General features: G+C 32.6%; 3 protein-coding genes across 4 annotated transcripts; 2 read left to right on the forward strand and 1 right to left on the reverse strand.

Annotated features, from left to right (window-relative positions):
• Positions 1–5998: 5998 nt before the first annotated feature.
• On the forward strand, positions 5999–6400 carry LOC115880819. The gene has a single exon (XM_030898113.1). The coding sequence runs from the start codon at positions 5999–6001 to the stop codon at positions 6398–6400; it is 402 nt and encodes a 133-aa protein (XP_030753973.1).
• Positions 6401–12310: 5910 nt separating this feature from the next.
• Positions 12311–18789, reverse strand: LOC115880809 (ADP-ribosylation factor 1). Of its 2 annotated transcripts, none has more exons than XM_030898103.1 (4): positions 18650–18789; positions 18060–18228; positions 17654–17763; positions 12311–13225 (listed from the first exon to the last, which is right to left on the reverse strand). In XM_030898103.1, the coding sequence occupies exons 2-4, from the start codon at positions 18205–18207 to the stop codon at positions 12935–12937; spliced, it is 549 nt and encodes a 182-aa protein (XP_030753963.1). In that variant the 5' UTR covers positions 18208–18228; positions 18650–18789; the 3' UTR covers positions 12311–12934. The 2 variants fall into 2 exon arrangements, with proteins under 2 accessions (XP_030753963.1, XP_030753964.1); XM_030898104.1 differs by having other exon boundaries at positions 18060–18237; positions 18650–18778.
• A 14-nt stretch (positions 18790–18803) lies between these two features.
• Positions 18804–21939, forward strand: LOC115880808 (putative methyltransferase NSUN6). Its single transcript, XM_030898102.1, has 6 exons — positions 18804–19015; positions 19074–19202; positions 19277–19469; positions 19639–19798; positions 21030–21540; positions 21651–21939. Exons 1-6 carry the CDS (start codon positions 18932–18934, stop codon positions 21924–21926), a joined length of 1353 nt encoding a protein of 450 aa, XP_030753962.1. The 5' UTR covers positions 18804–18931; the 3' UTR covers positions 21927–21939.
• The last annotated feature ends 2672 nt before the right edge of the window (positions 21940–24611 follow it).

A 24611-nucleotide genomic window follows, 5' to 3' on the forward strand; every position in this document is an offset into this window, starting at 1 on the left:
AATTTGTTTTGATAATACGTATAGTTGTGTCTGGAAACTTTTTACTTCTGTTGACATTAAGTATGTTTTTTTGCTTCCTCATAATTATTTGTATAATGTTTTGTATTATCTTTTGTTTGTTTGTTTGTGTACCTTGTTTTTTTACTTTGTTTGTTAATTTACCTTTGTCTACAAATTGAAAAATTTTTTAACAATAAAGGCATTTATTTATTTATTTTATTTATTTTGGCGTTTTTCTGCAAATTTTTGAATATACACCATATAAAAGTCGTCTTTTCATTTGTTCTTAGTAAGCTGGTTGTATGGCTGCTTATTGAAGAAACTCAATCATATTCAAATCTAGAATGCCACTTTATCCAAACTTTGGATAAATCCAAAGAAGACAACATTTGACTATCAGTCATGACCTATGCATAGGAAACCTGCACTCATATCACATGGGAATCCTGGATGATGGGAAAACGGACATAATAATGAAACTGCAGGTCTTACAACGCTCAATGGAACGAAATTATGCGGGGAATGACCAAGAAAGACCGCAAACAGAATAGAGTGGATACGACAAAAAACCCAGGAGTCTAGAGATATAGATGTCATCCACAGAATCAAATCCCTCAAGTGGCAATTGGCAGGATACCTGGCAAGAAGGACGGACAACAGATGAACCACAAAAATTACAGCATGGTTCCCACGAGGAATTAAGAGACCTAGAAGAAGACCAAACCTGAGATAGGACCATGATATTAGGAAATTAGCAGAGATAACTTGGGCACGCATGGCCAACAATAGACAACAAAATGGGCCCAACTACTATGTGAGGGAGGCTACCCTATAACTAAAAATGTTGAATAAGCTAAAAATAATAATGATGATGAAGTTGCTTGTACGCAATTCTATCCAGCCGTACCTGGGTTCATTTTTATCTACCTGCAGTAACTCTAATTAAAAATTAGGATTCAGTAACTAATCATTTTTATCCACATCTGTAATTTGATTATTATTACATGGGTTTATAAAATAATAATAATATTCATTATTCACTAGTTAATAATGGTTTTATTATTCACCGCTTCCACGGATATCTCAATCCAAACTCCAAACAAGAGCTGTGCTCGATCCAAACCGGCTTGGAATGCGATTGTACGCACAAAATATAGAAAATTTCAATGTTTTGTTTCCATGTTACTTACACGTTATACTCATTCAATATTTTTTTGACATTAAAAATAAAAACTTATATTAAAATTATCTAAATTTTTTTGATAGTCCTCGCATATAATGGCTGTTATTCATAACAGCCACCATTATATGCGCATTGAATAATATACTATTAATATTTTGTATATCTATTCAGTATTATTCACGTCAAACATATCGCTGAATCATTGTATCTATAGTGATATCCATATCCGTGGCACAAATTAAGATGGCTATCGGCCTGATCCGCTGCGACCTTTTCAGATCTATTGCGGTCCTCTTCTGATCCTTAAGTTACATTTTCGAGTTGTATCCTTTTCAAAAAGTCTAGAAGCTTGGATACGGAACCCTCCATGTAGCTGTCTGTTAATGGCCTATTGTAATTGCTTATTACCCATATAACACAACACAATCCTATAGATATCTTGAGGATATCCACCAAGGATATAGTACATATCTTAGGGATATCCAAAAACCAGAGGAGGATATTTATGGGATATCCAAGTGGGGCAAAAAAAGTCATCTTCAAGACATCCCTAGGCAAGCCTTTTACGATTATTTGGGATATTTCTAGGATAATACAAGGATGATGTTGGGAGCATTATAGAATATTTTTAGGGCATTATATGAAGACTGTTATTTGACAATACTTACTTCATCCTTAGTTTATAGTAAAAACGTTCGCGATTTAGTTTTATTTAGCCACATTTTGACATTTATTCATTGGATATTTTTATTAACAGCTCTAAAATATACCTACATATTATGTCACTGAATTTTGCGTCAAAATTTAGAAGTTTATTTGTATGAGTTAAGAGCTTTCAATTTATACTGTACCATCAACGGCGTTCAATTGGCTTGAAAATTACGATCGATGACATTCCTCCTATAATTTTACGTACAAAATAACAGCAATCTTCATTTCCAAGCCACCTCTGACGCCGTTTTTTTCGATCGTATGGTATTATACCAGATTATACTACCCTTTATGGAGTTTAGCAGTTTATGTCTAGCAGCAGAGCTAGCAGCAACAGTTTACATCAAAGTTAGCACACAGGATACAGGTATAATTTCTAACACCACACATTCCAGAAACTCACAATTTAAACCCAAAAATAGGATTTCTGTTTGAATAGATCAAACACGAAAATGGGTTTAGAGATAAAGAACAAGCGATTTTCAACAAATTTTCACCTATAATTTTGTCACAAATTCTTCATTGTGAGAACCTGAGTTGTTCGTCGTTTTTTCGACATTAGTTGAGGTTAGGATAGAATTTCTGCTAGAACAAGGCTAGAACTATGAGTATAAGAAAAAAACTAAGTCAAACTCAACCAGTTTTGTTAGTTTCAGTCATTTTTAAGCCCATCCAATATCGACAAACGACCGAATTCACCTCGAATTTCACTAAATCAAAGAACTGAATAATACACGATGCAAAAACCATCAAAACTAAACAACTGTCGAGATGGACTGTGGGAAATTTTTTGCGCGGGCGTTTTAAATTCTCTGTATTACTGGGAGTGGCCAACCTCATAAATATCCAGATTATCCAGAAGATACCAACAGGATATTTTGTTGCCTTGACGTAATATATATATATATATCTATCTGTATGGTTTATTGCATTTTATGTAATATAAAAAGTAGTACATTATTTATTTTTCCTAAATATCTAGACGATATTGTTAGGATATTTTATTATCATGAGCATGTTTGGATATCTCAGCTGGATGTACATTAGATATACGACAGAGATATCCATAGGATATTCTATTCTGAGACATCTACAGGATTTCAGGATGTCTGGAGGATATCCTATAGATGTCTTTATAAGATGATCTTATAATGGGACATTCCGACATTCTATGAATATCCTGCGGATATTGTGTGTTATATGGGTATAGAGAACCGCACATTTGCCAGGCTGTCGCACCGACAAAAAATGTGTTCCATCGTTTCTTCTTCAGATTGACAGAACCTGCACATGGCTTCGTCCGTCAATTCCATTAGCTTTAGATGCCTATTCAGTTTACAGTGCCCTGTTAGTAGACCTACTACAGCTTTCTGTTTTTGTTTATCACATCTGCTGATGAATTCTGGCGAATGTTCTACTATAAACTTTTTTCGCCTGTCTCTGCCCTGGTGAATTTCTCCCACCATTCTAGAGACGGTTGGCCACCCATCGTTTTGTTGTCCAATAATTTTAGAAAATCAATTCGATTTTGATCTGCATTATTTAACACCATTTCAGACGAATGAATGAAGAGAACTACAAAATATCGATTCTGAGAGCTGTCCGTTTCGGAATAAATTCCAATTAGCATCACAAATACGAATCTTTACTGTGTCAAATTGCAGAAACCCACGACCGTTTTCTCGTACCATTGACACTTTCCTGCTATCTTATTAACTGCAATAATTATGCAAAATTATGCGACCAAGTTCGGCTAAAGACAAATCGCGTGGCAAATCTCTCGGGTGTCTGTAGAACGCCTCGGCGATGCAAAACTTGAATGAAATCTGGTTTTCGTCCACCCACGACCGTCTCTCTTTCTCGCAGCCGCCTCGCCACGAAACACCTATTCGCAAACTCAAAAAACCAACAGCAACGTTAAGTGTATTTAGCAAATAATGTTTTTCATCGTTTTCTATGATTACAAATATTGATGCCTTAACATACCACATGATATTTGTTAATCGCAGTATCTTCTAGACTGCAGAGGTTCTAAAGTTTGTTTTTCGTAGACCACTTTTAAAACTTTACTGGTTTCGGTGGTTCTCTACTGCTACATATTCCTCAATTCTCCATATACCTACTCCATGCTACCATATTCCCAAAACTCGCCTAAAAATGTGAATATTAGATCTAACGATCTAAACATGGAACTTTTGCATAGTGTCGTAGACCTCTGGCCCACTTTGTGCTAGAGAACGACTTTACCGAATGTATTCATTTTCTTTAAGTTTCTAATACTTCATAGAAGGTTCTAACGGAAAGAAAAATTAGAAGTTTGCGCAGAGAATTGAAAAATTTCACAAATCTTAACGTCTACTCGAACTTTGCGCGTCTGGCAGTTCGCGCACCAGAAACGTGTCATTCAGGTGCATCGGTCGACATCTATTAAAACATTATTGAACGTTGTAGATGTTGAAAATAGTACCGTTGGAAACCCGGTACAGACCCGGCATCAGTGAGAAATTTCTACTAAGGAGTAAGCCCATATTTCCTTCTTATGTACAACACGGAATAAAAATCGTCATTCCCACTGGCTTTACATCAAGTCACCCTTCCAAGCGAGCAAGATTAGACAACGCTAGTCGAGCATTGATTCGTTCCCAAATAAATTATCATCACAGATGGAAAAAAATTACAACTGCTAAATGACATCCAGCAAAGGTTTGAAGAAATTAAAAATTCACTTTGGGAGAAGGCCATGAACCAATAATGGAGAAAGTTAATAGGAGGGTGCCATAGAATTAAAGGGAGACATCCAGAGAAAACTGGCTGCTTCCAGATACCAGAGCCAATGGAGATGTAAAAACATTTGTCAACTTATTCTCTAGGGTTCTCTACAGTTCTGTAGGACAAATTTTTAGCAAGGGGCTCAATTTTGCAGGGGATTCAGCAACTTGCAATTTAAGTAGACTCTCCTTCAAATTGTCCAAATATATATATAAGAATTAAATACATGATAATTTAACATCAGACACACCACGTCATAGTAAACCACCACATCTATATGGGTTACCAAAATTCACAAAATGGTCTACCACTGAAACCTATCACTAGTTCCAGAGATTCAGCAACTAGCAATTTAAGTAGACTTCTCCTTCAAATTGTCCAACCATTAGTAGGAAAAACAACTTCATTTGTTAAAAATTCAAAACATTTTGTAGAAATACTTATGAACATAGAATTAGGTCCTTCAGACAAACTTATTAGTTTTGATGTAGAAAATTTATATACTAACGTCCCATTGGAGGAATTGTTAGACATTGTCAAGGCTAGATTGAGGGCACACATAACATTTTCTGAAAGAACTTCTGCCTCAGAGCAGGCCGCTCATGCATTGACAATATCTTTCCAATAACTCAGATCATTGAGAAAAAGACGGCAACGAATAACGACCAAATTGATCTCCTGTTTGTGGACCTTAGTAAGGCTTATGATACGGTACCAATTAAGAAACTATGGGAAGTTCTCGAAAAAGCCCAATAAATATAACACTAATAAAAGCGGTACAGCAACTTTACTGCAATTGTTCCGCAAGAATTTTAATAGGCCCAACACAATCTGAATTATTCCCAATATCAAAAGGTCTAAAACAGGGTTGTTGTCTGTCTCCAACTTTATGTAAAATCTACCTATCAGAAGCTCTTAAGCACTGGCGCAAGAAGTGCTCTCAGATGGGAATATCTATTAATGACAACCTCTGTATACTCTGCATTTCGCCGATGACCAGATAGTAATGGCCCAAGACAAAGAAGACCTAGAATACATGACCAGAAAACTGATAGAGGAATACGAGAAATAGGGACTGGAGCTAAACAAGAAGAAGAAGTGTTGGTGGCGATTTGGAAGACCTAGTATTAAATAACAATATAAAAATTGAAGGTTGCGAAGAATATATGTATTTAGTGGTAAAAATCGCAAGCAAAGGGAGATGCGAAAAGGAAATCGAAGAACGGATTGGTAAAGGCAGAAAGGTGATAGGAGCGCTGAACTCGGTGCTTTTCTGGTTCAGGTATATCTCGGATCACAGAAAAAACTGATTTATAACGCGATTCTGAAAGCGTAATGTTATATGGCTCTAAAGTATGGCAGTTAAGCGAAAAACATAAAAAGAAGTTGATGTCGATCGAAATGGACTTCTGGCGAAGATCAGCCCGAATCTCCCGTTTAGACAGAATTAGGAACGAGAGAATACGTGAAAAAATGAAGGTGGAGGGTAACATTGTACGAGATATACAAGAAAAACAACTGCAGTGGTACGGCCATGTACAACGAATGGCTGACGATAGAATACCGAAGCAAGTGTTGCAGTGGACCCCTACAGACAGACGTAAACGAGGCCGACCTAAACTTTCCTGGAATCAAGGAATCGACAGCGCCATGTCGGAAAGGAACTTACTACCAGGTGATTGGGACAATAGACGGAGGTGGCGCATGGAGACCGGAGGGCGACGAAGAACGCTGTAAATCCGGAAATACATACATACAACTTCTGCCTCATAGGGAAGCGATGGAACTCTTGAAGTGCTGTCTACACAATTCGTACTTTCAAGTTAAATGTAAGTTTTATGCTCAAAAAGATGGTGTTTATGCCGATGGGTTCCTCGTTCTCTCCAGTGATAGCTAATTAAGCTATGTAATATACCTATATGGAATAGTTTGAGACCCATGCCATTAGCTCTGCAGTCGTCAAACCTAAAATCTGGCTTCGATATGTTGACGATACTTTCATAATCTGAAACGGAAACGATAGACAATTGGATTCCTTCCTCAATCATCTCAACTCACAAAACGATCCCATCAAATTTACGATTGAGCTCTGCCGTTTCTAGATGTCCTTTTTAACTGAAATGAGGGATTTATTAAAACTTCTGTATACAGAAAACCCATATAAGAAAGGAATAGTTAAAACTTTTTGTTTGTATATTACATTGCTCTAAAAAAACGACCGAATGATAAAGTTGGCTGACTTGAAACGCTCCTCCTTTCCAAGCGGCAATTTTTGAAGTGAAACTTCTCTACGAGCGCTGAGAGTATAAATTCAAGGCCATATACACGAGCTAGCGTCACGACAGGACACGTGTCACATAGGCTCTAGCGGTAACAAAGAGTGGCAACGATCGAAAAGGTGATAAACCAATGAGGAAGTTCAGATAGGTCTTTGGAGCGTCGTAACTCGGGCCCTATGTGAGCTAGAAGGCTGAAACTCCGAATGTATGAAATGTCAGAATGCTCTTCGAGCCCTATCTTTTCATGATATTTTGACAGCGTTTCGTGCACTATGAAATATGCAACCCCATCATCAATGGCGAAAAAATCGTCCATTTTAAATGAAATTTCGTATGTCGTTAGATTGGACCAAGGCCAACTTGACCGTGTACGACACTTGTTACTTGTCACTGTGACATTTAGTTTTGACGTAAGAAACGTCAAAAGTTGATGTGCGATCGCGACAAAATTTACATACCAAATTTGGTCGCGAGATTTTTGGCTATGGTCGCGAGATTTTTGGCTATGTGAGCTACGGTGCACACAGTCCCAGCTACAAAGTTGGCTAGGTTTCGTTTACATCTTCATCAGGGTGGGACTAAGGATTTGATATTGAAGAAAAATGTGGGTCGATTTCGGCATAATTGGGGACGGGCTACAGGATGTCCTCGAGATTTCGAAACAATGCCTCTAAATGAACGAAATCATGAGGATTTTTCTTGATTATATGTCGATTGGAACCAACCTCGGCACGTGGATAGAGGTACCCGAATGGAGACCTCAGACGGACAAACGGAGAGGCGGACAGACGGAAGTAAGAAGTTTTACTTCAAATATGCGCACATAGTGCATACACAGTTTTTTTTATTATTCTGATAGACAATTATCTACACAAAAACTGTTAGAAAACATCGGATTTTTTGAACGAGAATATTTAATCGAACAAAGATTTAATCGGCAGGACAAGTCAGCAGACTAATATAGGTACGAGTTTTAGTACGCGACAGGCCAAGTCGGCAGGCCGAATCTTCTGGTGTATAGGGGCTAATTGTTTACTCAAAATCTGGTCACTCTATTAGAATACATCTTTCTTACCTACTCATGGTCAAATGATTTACACTTTCCAGAATCCAAGAATAATGTCCCAGCATTGAGGCGCCAGTATACGTATTACAAACGGCGACAGATGTCCGAAGAAAAAAAAACAAAAAATCTTTAACACGATAATGGGAAGTAATGGCGCGGGCCGCTTCAAAAAAGGTTTATTAATGGGTTGTGATTTTAAAGTGCAGAAGTGTAACGGTCGCGATGTGTGCGAGTGTATGAACGTGTGAGCGGGTATTGGCCCAGATCAAGATAATAATCCTGCTGTTCTCTGCTCTTTACGATGGTCCGTGGGCTGCAAATTCTAACGAGTGGATATAATATTATAAAAGAATTTCTATCAATAAAGTCTTTTATTTATGTATTTAATTCTAAATATTTTTTTATCAACTCCTTTTAAGATCTTTTAAATTTTGAAATTACTAAAATTCTTAGAACTCGTACAGGTAGCTCTATCTTGCGCCGACACCACGTACTACTGGTATTGTATGAAACAGAAAACTGTAATTCAAATTTCCTGTATACAATATCAATGAAGAAGATAACTATTAGAGGTCGCCACTAGTTTACAAAACAGCAAAACCCCTCTACCCACCGTACATCCAAGCATCCAACAAAAAGAATAAATATACAGGGTGCTCCTAAGAGTCAGTCCATTTCACTAGTCACTAGTAGTTTATACAACTTCTTTATTTTCAAGATTTTTATGGTCAAACATCAACAAAATATTCCTTATGTTTGGACTAAATTTTCCCGAAAATATAGACAAATTAAAATTCCGTTACGATATACTGAAATAGATTGAAGTTTTGTGATTACAGTGATATATAATTTATATGGTTTTTTAACAAATTGCTCGCTACTTTATGGCAAATGCTGAAGCTCTGCAAACCTTAATCTACCTTTAACAGACCTTTAATAAAAGCACGTGTGTTTGGAATTTTGGGTGTGGCTTAACACGACAGGATAAGACTAAATCTTAGGCAGATTGCTGAAATATAATATAATATATTTCCTTCGGCTACACACCGGCTTTACCCGACCCCTGAGAGCAACCCGAAAGTACAGCGTAATAGACTCTTAATGGCATGACAATATTTAGGGAGGAGATTCTTGAACCTATTCTAAGGAAAAAACACTTCATATGAACGTGTCCTAAGCATCTTCAATTTTGAGATAGAGAGTGATAAAAATAATGTGTTTTAAGGTAAGCGCGCATTTGTTCGCACCGGACGCAACGGACGCATCGGACGAATCGCAATATACTTGTTATCATCGCATATTATATTCGGATTTTCTTCCCGCATTTTCATTTTAGTGCAATCCTCGAAGCGGGCTAATACGAAAATTCTGTTTTTCACATTCGCTTCCCAAATTTAAAATGAGTAGTATTTCTGATGAAGAATTATTATTTGCAATTGCATGTGCATTTCAAGAGGAAGAGCAAAGGAACAAGAAAAAAAACAAATTTAGGTCCATAATATAAATATGAACCGTATTTTTAAAAAGATGTTAAACTGATTTTTCTGCTGTTTAAATATACCTATATGTTAAAGATTTATTCTATTATATTCCGTCTACGTAACCGGTTGTTTGATTATCTGCCCAATTTCCTCCCATATATTTTGGCGTCCTTGCTGATTACTGTACTCTTTGTTTTTCAAATTATAAAGTTCATTTTATTGTTGCACTAAAGAAATTAATAGTCCGTCATCCATTTTCACTCTTTTAGGCACCTGCTCAAAATAACGTTAAAAACAAATCAAATTCTGCAAGTCGATTCCTTTTTACATCGCGCATTTCATCGAATTTACGAACGACGTCATCCGCATGCATCGTATATACGGATTTAATTCTTTCCTAATAATTCTGAACGGATTTCCGTGTCTACGATGCGTCCGATACGTATGTATGTGCGTTGTCTCATTTAAAATAAGGCAAATAATAATTTTCGTCTGTTCCGTGTGTCCGATACGTCCGTCCGATGCGAATAAATGCGCGCTTACCTTAAAACTATTTTTCATAATAACTCTGATATTAGATATAGCCCTTGATTATGAACATAGCTAAGAAATTTGAAACAAGTGTTTTATGCATAAAAATGCTTCTTTTGATGTACAAACATTTTTTTATTTCCAATGGAGTGTATACGAGTTTATAATTGATAAATTTTGAAGAAAAAAATAGTACGCCTTTGACTTATTCTCTTAAAATAAAAAAAAATATATGTTTCATTTCTAAACAATTTCAATCTCTTCATATTCTTTCGTCCGACGCATATTTTTCGCTTAATATAATTAGTAATTTTATTTTAGTCAAATGGCTAAAAAGCTGATACGGTGACGTTTGTGTGAAAATGATTTCTGCATCTGCTGGAAGGAAATATAAATTTGATCAAAAATTTCAAAAATTAATGAAAATTGTACGTTATCATGCCAATTGCAGCGTTTTCAATTAAAAAAATTAAATTGCTTTATATATTCAAAAGTCAATAGATCTATTTCTACTCTTTCTACCAGTACGCCTTGCACATTTTACACTGCACAGCTACATTTCATTGAAGAATATTTGAATGAGTAACTTCAACATCTCCTGCCTCATTTCAGTGTAATTTTCCGAAATAGTTAAGATATGTTTATCCGAATCGTGAATAGTTGCCTCTTGTGAAACTATTCTGAATATACCTTGGCGGGAATATTTGAAACATTAGGTATGTAATTCCATGCGCAGACACGTCTCTTATGTGAAGTGACCACTTCCAACAATTTTTGTTATATTTGTAATGTTAGCATAGAAATTCTGCAACGTTCAAAAACTGCAACAAAGTTCTGCAACTAAAAGGGAATTGGACGATATACCTGAGAAAGGGGGTAGATGATAATAGGCGCTGAAAATGCTGGAAAAGGGTTACTCTACTACAGCAAAAATACACAAGAAGGCCTCTACAAATCATTAAATAGTGACAGATAGCGTAATGTTTCAGCAAGGCAAATACTTAGCAAGACTTTTACACAAACACAAACATTAAAAGATCTTTAAACACGCTTCCCTGTCCGAATTAAAACTGAGCCAAGCCAAAATAAAAATGTAGTTTCTGACACCTGTATATTTCTCCCAAAAAAAAATCCTTTATGGGTATTTCGCCATTGCACTACCAAAAACAATAAACTGTTTAACGCAGAAGCGTTTACAAAAAATAACTATTTTATTTTGTAGATTTTCATACAGTGCAGTGGCGAAATACCCAAAAATGATTTTTTGGAGATGAATCCGCCACATAGGTATATACATTTTTACCTGTATATTCATTTTTTTTATCAAACCTTGTAAAACAAAATAGACAGATATCACTAAATATATGACTAATCTGCAATTAGGATAAAGAAAATCGGAAGAGTACATAATTTTATAGATGACTTATTAGAAATTCCTTTGATTATTTCGTGTATCATCACAAAATGACTTATTAGTCATTTTGTATTAATATATTTATTTAAGTTGTTTGGAAAGTTGACTGCTAATGCTTAAAATTTAAAGAGTTTTTCAAATATAAAAATGCAATTATGTAAACAGTTATATGCAAATCTATAATAAATTGCTCCAAATAATTAAAGATATATGTCGATAAATATACCATTCTAAATTTAAGGACTCATAAAGTACAATGTGATTAAAAAAATAATAATGTGATTTTATCATGATATTGAATATTCTTATAGAAAATTACATTATTTTTTTTAACTGCGAAGTCAATGCTTAAGTGCTTAAGTCAATGATAAAACTTAAACATACTGTATTTAAAACTAAAAGAGTTTCATACTTCCATTGCCTTTATTTATTTTGCATACACGTTTCGGTCAGAAATATCACTGTTATCAAGTATGAACTGGTCAGTGACACTTCCGACCAAAACGTTGTGTAAGCAAAATAAATAAAGACAATGATGGAAGTCTAAAACTCTTTTAGTTTTAATACTGAATCATTGTCTACCACATTCAAAATACAGTATCTCTTCAAGATTTAGTTAATGAAGGAAATTATATACCATTTTAAAAAATGTATAGATAAAAAAGGACATACTACAAATTAATGATCTAAAAGGTTTTCAAAAATACAACAGTTATACGCAAATCTACATGTTTATAATCTCCTTATAATCAAGTACAGTAGCATAACCTCATTTTAAAAAAAAAATATATTAAAGCTGAAAGAGAAACCTAAACTCCGAAATATGCGGCGTAAAAAGTACATACAACAGGTTAGCTAAAGAAAAAATTAAAACAATGAGATTTATTATGTATTTAAATTATAGACAATAAGTTAATAGTATAAATTTATTTTGATAATACAGCTTGACAAAACGGGAATGTCCACGAATAACCATGATGCCTTTTTCTTCAACTATAACTTTTAAATCACATGCCCGCGGTTGTCAAAAACTAAACGCATCGAACAATATTTTTTCTTTTAGCTTTATATGGAAATAGAAGAAACAAAATAGAATTCAATTTAAACAATAAAAATGTTTGAGCGGGGCCCAACCAATTTAAAATGTTCTAAAGACGAACAGGTCCTACCATATGTTACAAAAATAACACTTACTATTTTAGTTTATATTAATACAAATAACTACTGTACAGACCGCTAGTACAAAAAAATCAATATTGTACAAAATTAATCAGCATACCAGAATAAATTAAAAACGCATATATAAAAAACTCGAGTGCAACCAGCGCTAAGTTTACTGTTTGTCATATACAACACAAGTACACCATAAATATGATTATTGTGAATTAATTGCAATACCGCAGCAAACAGTAAACTTTCGTCATATTTGCAACATATGGTATTAAAAAACACTCAGTCCAGTACTTAACAATCACAGAGTGACTGTGGAGAACACTGCACTTAACGGTTGGCATTCTTTAGTTGATTAGACAGCCAATCCAGACCTTCATATAAACCATCTCCACTTGTCGCGCACGTAGCTTGGATATACCAGTTACGATTCCTCAAGGAGTGCAAGCCCAACTTGTCGGTGATCTCAGCTGCATTCATTGCATTAGGTAAATCTTGTTTGTTGGCAAAAATTAAAAGTACAGCATCCCTTAATTCATCTTCAGCCAGCATACGCATCAATTCGTCTTTGGCTTCGCCAATACGCTCCCTGTCGTTGCTGTCTACTACAAAGATAAGTCCCTGAAAATAAAAAGTAGATAGTTAAAAATGTAATACAATATCAGTCTCCCATATACAACGTTTACACGCATAAAGCAACCAAGTACAGCGTACTACAGAAACGCCGTCGGTATACAGGGTGTTACAAATTCGAGGTACGAGCATTGGTATCTCGGTAACCGTAATAGATATGAACATGGTTAAATTGGGGCAAGGTTGCGCTTTGGGATGTTCACCAAGATGTCATCAAAAAAGTTTTAAAAATGCTGAAGTTTGCTGAGTTTTTTGGAAAAAACTGATTTTTTTGAAAATCAATTTTATTTTTTTTCTTTCATTGCTATTTAGAAAATCAAAAAACTAATTGCACATTCTCATAGCCACTTTATTAGGGCTATCTGATAGTATTTTTAGATTTTCAAATTATCTGATAATTAGTGAGATACAGAGGCCAACATAATTTTTTTTAAATACGGACCTGTATTTTCTATTTCAACAATGCATTCGAGAAAAAGAAACGAAGTCTGACAACGCCATAACCCTATTAAAGATTCGAGATCACGGCGGCGCTTATCAGCAAGATGAAATAAGTGCACTTTGAATAAGAAGACTAACTTTAAGCACTTTGAATAAGAAGACTAAGGAAGGAGCATATCAAAAATCTTAGGTCCACCGCGATGGGCCGCAAATATGGCCGACTTAAATTCCGGTTTATCAGTGCCGTTCTAATTTTATTTGAAAAATGTAAAACTATGATGTAGGGTAGACGTGGGGAAGACTCAATATATTTTTTTTATTTTACGTTATGAATAAATGTTGGTAGTTATTAAAATTGTTATAAAAATATAAAATTCTAATAAAAATAGTTAAGTTATAATAATTATTTATAACCATAAACATCCAATACGCTACTGAAGCAGGTAAGTCAAATTAACGTATCTAAATTCTTTGACAAGTAGTAAATAAAAGCAAAAATGCAAGAAAAAATATATAATTAGTTAATTTAAGTGAATTTCATAAATGATCGGTTTACTACACTTATGTATATTATATAGTCACTTACTAGCGAAAAGTTGTTCCATTATTTCACACATTTTTGCCGAGATCTACCGCACGCTACACAACCACCTATTTTAGAGTCTTCTTCGATAAATCGCGATAGTGTCACTGTTAATTTAAGTTCTGCCACAATTTCCATCTAGATTTACTACCTTTATACAACTATCAGTAGTAGCATAAATAATAAATAACATAAAATAAGCTCCGTAAAGAGTGACAAATCCACAAAATTTCAAATCAAATTCAAATGCGTCAAATGAATCGTCAAATAGAACTGTCATGAATAGCATTATGCTCGTTCCTTAGTCTTCTTATTCAAAGGTGCCACATCTTAAGTTAATCTGCGGCTGAGACGGCCTATGTACCAAAACTTGTAAAAAACGGAACGGGTGACATTTAACGTTGTAAGCTAAGTACCCGAAAATACAAAAATATATTTAATTCACACTTTACACATAAACATATACTTTGTTTGTAATAAACTTTAGCATTAAAAATTAAAAACATTAAACAAATACGCTAATTTGTATAATTGCACTAAATAATTTGCTACCAACAAGAAAAGAAAGAAAACAAGAAATACTCTATTTTCACGAAAATGACAAAAAAAATATATGAACATATAATCTACAGAGTGAGATAACGATAGTACAAAGATCATTTGTTTTTGAAATTATATAAAAATAAACAATGTTAATTTACATAATTTAAAATTATTTTCGGGTACAGAGACACCCCTCTGTGGCCTAATATATAATAATATATGGTAGACATAACAACTTTTTAAATGTAACCCTCTATATTTATTTTGTTTTCAAATTTTACGTTAAATTCATTACCGTATTTGTATATACAGGGTTATTCATTCTATTTGAAACTAACTAGAGCCACAATTTAAAATTATTTTTAAACAGTACAAAATGACCTAAATTAATCAAAAATATTAAAGTTGAATTTTTAAATAGAACACCCTGTATATTATTACATTTTTAGTTTCTACGATTAAAATAAGGATTTGATTAAAGTTTACGGTTTACCTCATTTAAATCTTACTGTTTTTAAATTTTTTATAACTTTGTAAAAATACAAAAGTTATATAGCTTATCTATACAGGGTATCTAAAATTTACTTCTAAATAATTATTAGCCTTCAACCTCAATTGTTTAATTTAAATGAAACAGTCTGTATTTTCCAGGCATCAGATCCAAAATTTAGTTATCTATCAGGTTGTATTGCCCTTTTTTTAGAGATCTCTTTTTCTTTTTATCGTTGTATTTATCAATATGCCCATGGAATCTTAACATTTGTGATTTTTTTTTAAAGAAGTGACAAAATATCAAAAATACAGATACTAATATTGTTTATATTGACAGCTAATTTGTTAAAAAAAGCAAACTGTTTAAATTTGAATAACATTTTTTAGTATTAATATTGTTATAATTATTTTACTTATATCTTGGCCTCAGCAGCATCTTCGACTCTAAAGGAAGCTGACTGTGCCTTTTGTTTCTAATTATTATTAGAATAGTTTATAAATTATGTATGTGTATATGCTCTGGAACAATAAACTTTTATTATCAGTCGCGGCTCGTCCGGGTAGGCAAGGTAGGCGCCGCCTACCCTAAGATTTTGGCAGAATTTAAGCTCTATTTTCACGAAAATGACAAAAAAATATATGAACATAACCTTACTTATACATTACTTATTTACTATTAATGTTGCCAATACATAAAAATACTGTTAATTTACGAAAGTGGTTTAATAATCAATATTATTTTAATATTTGTGGTCTTGTATATTAACACTACCGCTGGCGTACGGTGACCGCTGAGTGTCGCTGCGTTAGAAAACAAAATAATTTTGACAGTTGGAGTGCCTTAGTTCGGCGATTTCTACATCGCCTACTATCAGAGTCGATGCACGACGTACGGCAGTCTTCTGTCTCTGTCTAACTCATCGGGCGGTGGCGACGCGACGTAAGTCGAAGTTGTATCATATTAAGGCGGGGCTTAGGCGAAATCTCCGGTCGCCTTCGCATGAAGTCGTGGAGGCTCGGTAGGTTTAGATGTTAAGAGAATATTCCGGATATTTCATAAAATAGATGCAAATAGACGCAACTAAAATTTTGTCGCCTACCCAGTCACACGGGTCACGAGCCGCCACTGTTTATTACTATTATTAATTATTTGTAAAAGAGCACCAAAATGAAGTTAATTAAAAAATTAACATTTTTTGTATTTATTTCAAAATTTTTATAACGATTTTGCAGATACTGGCGATATTATACCATATGATCGAAAGAAACGGAGTCCAGTTGGCTTGGAAATGAGAGTTGAGTCCATGGATTTTAGATCTAGTTACATTTTAGGTGTATAGAAATGTTTTTCTTTAATATTGTTATGGCTGTAAACCCATATTTTAAAGTTACATACTACGCGTTACAAATCCTATTTTTTCTAATTATGTACTGCCATCACATGTATTTAATAAGATATTAATAATTATAATTAACATTTCATTATTTTTTTAAAGATGAATATCTGATAGTAAGGGAACTAAGCATAAATAAAATTCTACTATTCCACTAATCAAGTTAATTTGTATAAAGGTTTATTTGTATTCGTATAAATCCTAATTGATTATTTTAGTAAATTTAATAATAAAAACCTGTAAGTTTAACATCAAAAGCCAATTGTGGTAACAGACAATTATATTTGCTCTAAATATTATTCTTTAGTGACCCCTCTGTTGTTGTAATTTTTAGATGCCTGTTGAAACTAGTAAAAAATATGGAATTTGAGTTGTTTATTCCTTAACCAAGACACGTGTTTTTTTTACTTAAAAGATATATTTTCATTTTTTGAACTTTACAATAAAATCCTATGAGTTTAATTATAGTAAAATACTAGATTTTTCATCAATCAGCTTACAAAGTATGCTTCATCATATTTTTTTTATCATAATTATAACAATAGAAAACATTATGACTTAATTATAAGAAATATATGGTTGTCTTTTATTCTATTATAAAATGGAATCAAGAAGTCTATATTAAAAGCTATACATAGTTAGCATATATCATAATATCATATACTATCTTATCAGACATTCATTACTTGCTGCGTTATTAAAAAACAGAGGTCCTGTTTTAGCAATAAAATAAACTATATGTACTCTCTAGTTTTACCTATACATTTTAATACAATTACTTCTTTTTTTAAGGCAGATTAAATTAAAAAATATAAATTAAAAAGAATAGAAATTTTTTTGAGAAGCATTTGCAGTTTTCCTATGAGATCAAGTTATTTAATTAGAAAATTCCAATAAATATGTTTATGGATTTATACAGATCATAGTTAACAGCTGTGGAAAAGTTATAAATAGTATAATTACCTGTGTGTTCTGGAAGTAATGTCTCCATAACGGCCTAATTTTATCTTGACCACCTACATCCCATACAGTAAAACTTATGTTTTTATATTCTACAGTCTCAACATTAAACCCTAAAAAAAATCATATTTCACACTTAAAGTAGATCACATACCAAGGTTAGATTTGGAAAATGATGACTCATTAAATGTATTACTATTGAAACAATAAAATCTTGAAATTTGCAATAGTTTTTTTATAATTACTGATTTTCATAAATTTATTTTTTAAAAGAAGTAGAAGCCAAAGAAGATAATTATTTTCTTAAATAAATAACTAGGCTTAATACAGTCAAGTTCCGTATTTGAGGATTGATTTCGTTCACACTTCACAATAAGGTTCAAATTTTATTTGATGCTGTGTTACTTACCAATTGTGGGAATTGTAGTTACAATTTCACCTAATTTAAGTTTATATAAGATGGTTGTTTTACCAGCAGCATCTAATCCTACCATAAGTATTCTCATTTCTTTTTTGCCAAAGAGGCCTTTAAATAAGTTTGCAAACACATTCCCCATGGCGACAGTCTTCACTTAACCCTAAAAGAACTAAAAATTAATACCATATATAAATAGGGAATTACGCGTTAATTATATACAACTTATTGCTGTTAAATTTAGAACAAAGATGGACAAGACAGTTAATGTAAAATTAAGGTTATTATTAAAACTTGCAGTATTTGACATATTGATTAATATTTCAACAATTTTGTATAAAATACGTTATAAAAATAAGTTGGTTTTAAGAAAATAAAACGTATTTGCTATAGCCATTTATGTGTACGGCTGTCCTTTTATTGTAATGGAAGAAAATATTGGAAATGCCGATATGACTTGTTGTCAACTCAACCAACTCCCAAGAAACCGAAAATCATACAACAACAGTATATTTCAAGCATATCCACGATTAAGATAGTTATACTAAGCAAATTGGAATAATCTAAAACATTAAGAAACATACCTTTTTTATTAAAATCACTGTCTGCCTTTAAAAAACGCTAACACATTCACAACCCACCCTGAAATTTGACGAATGTCAAGATGGCGAACGTGGAAGCGCTTTCGTACGTATAGGTGCCACGTCTTGGTGTAACACTAAACTGATTGGGCAATTAGCGACACGTGACTCATGTGTACCAATATCTTAGCAATAATCATTCCTATACGCTGGAAATGAAAAAGATATAATTTTATGATATAGTTGAATTAAAACATCTCTTTAAGTTAAAAATAAAATTAGAGAATGCCATATCCTAATTCGCCATTTCCAGAAGACTTTGATGAAGGCATTTTATTCCATTTGAAGAACGATGATGAAATGACACTGGTAAGAAAAATGTAGTTATGTTTGTAATCCTGCTAACAAAATTGCGCCGAAATTTTAGATTCAAAATGATATGAAAAAAGTATTAAAATGGATATGTCTAGCCCCTAATTTAACTACAATAAGAATAAATACGTTAAAGACATCAAGAGATGCCGTTTATAAGAAAGTTGAAGCCCATCTCAAAACTGTACGTGTTTGAATTAAATATATTTAGCACTAATTGTATTTTAATAACTTACTTCGTTATTTCAATAATTATAGATTAATTCAAAATATTCAGGAATTCTTCAGTATTTAGAATCGTTTCCACAAGTTATTTTGTTACTTCATCAAGACATTGAAGGGAAGATATTTGAAAAATATGAAAAGGAAATTATAGTTGATGCAGACTGTGGAGCTGCAGTTCTCAGAGGTGCTCATATATATGCTCCTGGTATATTGGGAATGATGATTGGTAATACATTTTATATTAAATTAATTTATTTTATTATAATATTTTAATTTGACTCTTGAAAAAAGGAAAAATGAAACTGATTAATGTTTTTGAGATAATGGCGAATGCGCTGGTATTCGTTTAAATCTTCAAATAGTAATTTATGAATATCTTTATACACTGATTTTAGGTTCTTGTGTGAACGATAATGTTAGTATTTATGTCGATTTGGATAAGAAATGCAAGAAAGGATTTTCGAAAGTATTTACAGATGGAACAAAAATATTTATTGCAAATGGAATAATTAAAATGGCACGACATGACCTGTTTGGAAAAGAGAAGTTGCCAAAGTAGGTATAGATAAACTACATTTTTACTGCGTTTTACAAACAGTTAAAATACCTATAATATATATGAAATTTATAAACAAACTGAGATACCTAGTTTATTAACTACGCTTTTTAAATTAGCAAATTTGTTTAACAGGCAACTACCAATACAAGAAGTATTTATACTTATACAGGGTGATCCCAGGCTTCAAAATTGCTTTTGTTTAAAAAATCTTTTGTTTAAAATTTTCTTTCTAATCTGTTTATATAAGCGGAAAATTGTAGCGCATATTCTAAAAATAGGTTTATCAATATACAGGGTAATTTAAAAGAATACAAGCTGAAGGTCTATATATTTAAATGGAATATTATATTTTTTTAGATCTGTGTATTGCTATTAGATTCCCATTCTAATTACCATAAAGTCTTATTCTATACCTAGTGGTTTTTTAAATATTGCCAATTTTCTACTAAATTCTCTGTTTTTTATTTTTTTAATGAAATAAACGAACTATATCGACAATATTAGTATCTGTACTCTTTAAAAATTTGTTTCATCTTTAAAAATAATCTAAAATGTCAATATTTCATGGGTACATTGATAAATGAGGTCTAAATTATAAAAAAATGCATGTTCTACGAAAAATTGAAGAGAGATAAAAATGGTATAATACAATTTGATAGACAATTAAATTGTGCATCTGATTATCATAAAATATACAACGTGTTCTATTTAAATTAAACAAGTTATTGCTATTTAAAGCTAGTAATTATGTAAAATAATTTTTTTAGACACTCAGGTAATATCATTTTTATTATTGCAACGCAAAATTTAATAAATAGAAATACTTCAGTACAATATTTGGTTTTAAAAACTTAAATAAGCCTAGAAAAATGAAGCATTAAAATTATTACTGTATTTTGACAAAAACCTAAATATTTCAAAAACGGTAAGATTAAAATGCAGTAAACCTTAATGAAATTTACCTTTATTTTTATCGTAGGAACTAAAAATGTAATAATATACAGGGTCTTCCATTAAAAAAATACAACTGATATTTTTTTATATTTGTTTGTTGTAAAAATGTAAAATAAAAATGTCTGTTTCTCGTAAAAATGTTTTTAAATTGCTAAGCTCTAATAGTCTTTCAACGTACCCAAAATGTACAATTTACCAAAATCTAATCGTTTAGCCACAATGCTCCGTGTCGTATGTGGTGAACAATCCTGTATTTAAAAAAATCTTTTTTAGAGGAATTGCTGTAGAAATAACCGAAACATTGTCTGGATGTCCACCAATTGGAGATAACTTTTTACCAGCTGGATGGGGCCTTCTACAAAACTTTCCATCGATTGTTTGCGTGAACGTTTTAAATCCTCAAAAGCACGAAATCATTTTAGACATGTGTGCCGCACCAGGAAATAAAACAACATATATTGCAGCGCTAATGGAAAATACAGGCTCTATAATCGCGATAGACAAGACGCCAAATAAAGTACAACAACTAATTAAAACGTGCGAGGAATTTGGAGCCAATGTTAAAGTATATCAAGCTGATTCAACAAAAATCTTAAATAATTCTCAAAATCATTCCGTACAAGATCGATTAGATATGGCACCTCCGTTTTTCGAAAAAAGTTTTGACAGAATACTATTGGATGCACCATGTAGTGCGTTGGGTAGAAGGCCTCAGTTGTCAAATAGGACTTCAGTAAAAGTGATAAGATCATATGTTCCTTTACAGAGAAGACTTTTTGAAACAGTAAGTAAACCACATTAAACTTGTTTGTATTTTAGACAATAGCATTTTTTTCTATGATAAGAAAATTTACCATTTTTTACTTTTAGTAGATTGACTCTTTCTGTTTATAGGCTGTATCCCTTTTGAAACCGGGCGGTACACTTGTCTACAGTACTTGTACTATAACTTTAGCAGAAAATGAAGGTATTGTTGCGTGGGCCCTAAGGACCTTTAATTGTTTAAAGCTAGCGAAGTCACATATCAACATAGGAGGCCCTGGATGGAAAGGCACATCATTGAATGAGGAGGAGAGATTACTTTTACAGAGGTTTGGACCTAATCAAGAATTGGATAGTGTCGGTTTTTTTATTGCATGTTTTGTAAAACAACTGGAACAATTAAATTGAGACCTCCACACATTGAAATGATTTCCATTTCTCCTGTACTACCAGACCACTATCAAAAATCTTTATTTGTGACCGGTTTCAGCTATTCGGTCATTTTTGATTTGTATGTCAACGTTTTGCGGTGACATACTCGTCATGTCCACGTGAACCCTTTCCCGCACCGCTTCTATTTAGGTAGCGATTTATAAAATATATTGCTATTTATTTAGATGTTTTTTGCAGTCCTTTCATTGATACATATCCAGTAGACGTATTTTACTTGTGATTCCCAAAAAAATCCTCTATGGGTATTTCGCCACTGCACTGCAAGAAAATCTACAAAATAAAATAATTATTTTTTGTAAACACTTCTGCGTTAAACCTAAACGGACGCTGTTTGTCAGAAGTTATGTTTACAGTAATACAAATTTGCCTAACAAAGAAAAAAAAAATGCTTAACGTTTCGGAAAGTTATCTCTTTCCATCGTCGGAAGCAAAAAAAATACAAAGAATAAAGCAAAAAAACTATTAAAATATTTAAATTCAACTATTCGAGAACACTTTACTTTTTTAAAAAAGATACGTCTACAAGAAACCGTTGACGTTCTGTTAAAATGACATTTTTAACTTGATATTAAAAAATATATTATTTTATAAAAATATCATTTTAACAGAACGTCAACGGTTTCTTGTAGACATTTGAATAAGAAGACTAAGGAAGGAGCACAATGCTATCCATGTATTCATGTATGGTGAGCGGAAAAAGCACCATAAAAGCACTCTAGGGTGGGGATCCTTGACAGTTCTGTTTGACGATTCATTTGACACATTTGAATTTGATTTGAAATTTTATGGATTTGTCTTTACGGAGCTTATTTTATGTTATTTATTATTTATTCTACTACTGATAGTTGTATAAAGGTAGTAAATCTAGATGGAAATTGTGGCAGCACTTAAATTAACAGTGACACTATCGCGATTTATCGAAAAAGACTCTAAAATAGTTGGTTATGTAGCGTGCGGTAGATCTCGGCAAAAATTGAGTGAAATAATGGAACAACTTTTCGCTAGTAAGTGACTATATAATATACATACGTGTAGTAAACCGATCATTTATGAAATTCACTTAAATTAACTAAATTATATATTTTTCTTGCATTTTAGCTTTTATTTATTACTTGTTGAAGATTAGATGTCAAAGAATTTAGATACGTTAATTTGACTTACCTGCTTCAGTAGCGTATCGGATGTTTGTGGTAATAAATACTTATTATAACTTATCTATTTTTATTAGAATTATATATTTTTATAACAATTTTAATAACTACCAACATTTATTCACAACGTAAAATAAAACAACAAATTATTGAGTCTACCCCACGTCTACCCTACATCTTAGTTTTACATTTTTTAAATAAAATTAGAACGACACTGATAAACCGGAATTTAAGTCGGCCATATTTGAGGCCCATCGCGGTGTACCTAAGATTTTTGATATGCTCCTTGTAGACGTATCTGTTTTAAAAAAGTAAAGTGTTCTCAAATAGTTGAATTTAAATATTTTAAATAGTTTTTTTTTCTTTATTCTTTGTATTTTCTTGCTTCCGACGACGGAAAGAGATAACTTTCCGAAACGTTAAGCATTTTTTTTCTTTGTTAGGCAAATTTGTATTACTGTAAACATAACTTCTGACAAGCAGCGTCCGTTTAGGTTTAACGCAGAAGTGTTTACAAAAAATAATTATTTTATTTTGTAGATTTTCTTGCAGTGCAGTGGCAAAATCCCCATAAAGGATTTTTTTGGAAAGATGAATCCGCCACATAGGTATAGACATTTTTTACTTGTGATGTCTGCCATCAGTTTTTCTAACTCTTTTTAACTAATATGACTTTTTGACTGACTAATATTAACTTTTCTCTCTTTTTAACTAATATGATATATTAAATTTAATCGGCTTCGAACTTAGAACTAATTATCTTCACTATATACGCCCACTTACTGTGCCGAAATCTTCATATCAGTTTCCTGTTTGAAATTACTCCAATAAATTTACAAAATATATGGAATGTGTGCTAAATAATATTTTTTGAAATACACTTATGGAACATACCGGTCAGTTTACAATAAAATTGTTTCCAGATTAAAATTGATTTTTTTGGTGAGTGAACCTGTTTAAAGTTCTTTGTGTGTTCTTATGATGAGAGGACTATTTTTGCATTTTTAAAAATGTAGTCAAATTCCAAAAATGGAGGTATCAATGCTGGAAGTATTTTATAAGAACGTTTATTACACCGCTGATAATACCATAATCCTGGATAATATCAAAGTTTATACCGTATGATCGAAAAAAAAACGGCGGCCAGTTGGTTTGGAAATGACGATCGATGACATTCCCCATATAATTTTACACATAAAATGACAGCGATCTTCAATTCATAACCATCGCTGACGCTGTTTTTATTCGATCATACGGTATAAGTAATTTCTTCAATTATTCTGTAAACTTTGGTAATACTATTGAAAATATACAGGATTAGTCTTAAATAAGTGCTAATATTTTAGTGGTAGTATATTTCGACCCCAGAAACTTTGGAGTTTGGAATTTTCTTTCCTCTGGTTGGTCAAACTCCATAAATCCTTATTTCTGATAGTATTTGGCCAGAACATTCCTACAATTTTTCGCAGACAGAGGTTTATGAAAACTT

This window comes from Sitophilus oryzae, unplaced genomic scaffold (assembly GCF_002938485.1).
Source record: "Sitophilus oryzae breed Bouriz unplaced genomic scaffold, Soryzae_2.0 scaffold_165_pilon_pilon, whole genome shotgun sequence".
NCBI classification, from domain to species: Eukaryota; Metazoa; Arthropoda; class Insecta; order Coleoptera; family Curculionidae; genus Sitophilus; species Sitophilus oryzae.

Excerpts from the sequence above, each read along its gene's own strand:
- LOC115880809 (XM_030898103.1), bottom strand. The coding sequence starts at position 18,207 with ATGGGGAATGTGTTTGCAAACTTATTTAAAGGCCTCTTTGGCAAAAAA. Across the intron at positions 17,764-18,059 it reads AACTACAATTCCCACAATTG|GGTTTAATGTTGAGACTGTA; the intron begins GTAAGTAACACA and ends GATTTTTTTTAG. Across the intron at positions 13,226-17,653 it reads ATTACTTCCAGAACACACAG|GGACTTATCTTTGTAGTAGA; the intron begins GTAATTATACTA and ends TTTTATTTTCAG.
- LOC115880819 (XM_030898113.1), top strand. The coding sequence starts at position 5,999 with ATGTTATATGGCTCTAAAGTATGGCAGTTAAGCGAAAAACATAAAAAG.
- LOC115880808 (XM_030898102.1), top strand. The coding sequence starts at position 18,932 with ATGCCATATCCTAATTCGCCATTTCCAGAAGACTTTGATGAAGGCATT. Across the intron at positions 19,016-19,073 it reads ACGATGATGAAATGACACTG|ATTCAAAATGATATGAAAAA; the intron begins GTAAGAAAAATG and ends CCGAAATTTTAG. Across the intron at positions 19,203-19,276 it reads TTGAAGCCCATCTCAAAACT|ATTAATTCAAAATATTCAGG; the intron begins GTACGTGTTTGA and ends CAATAATTATAG.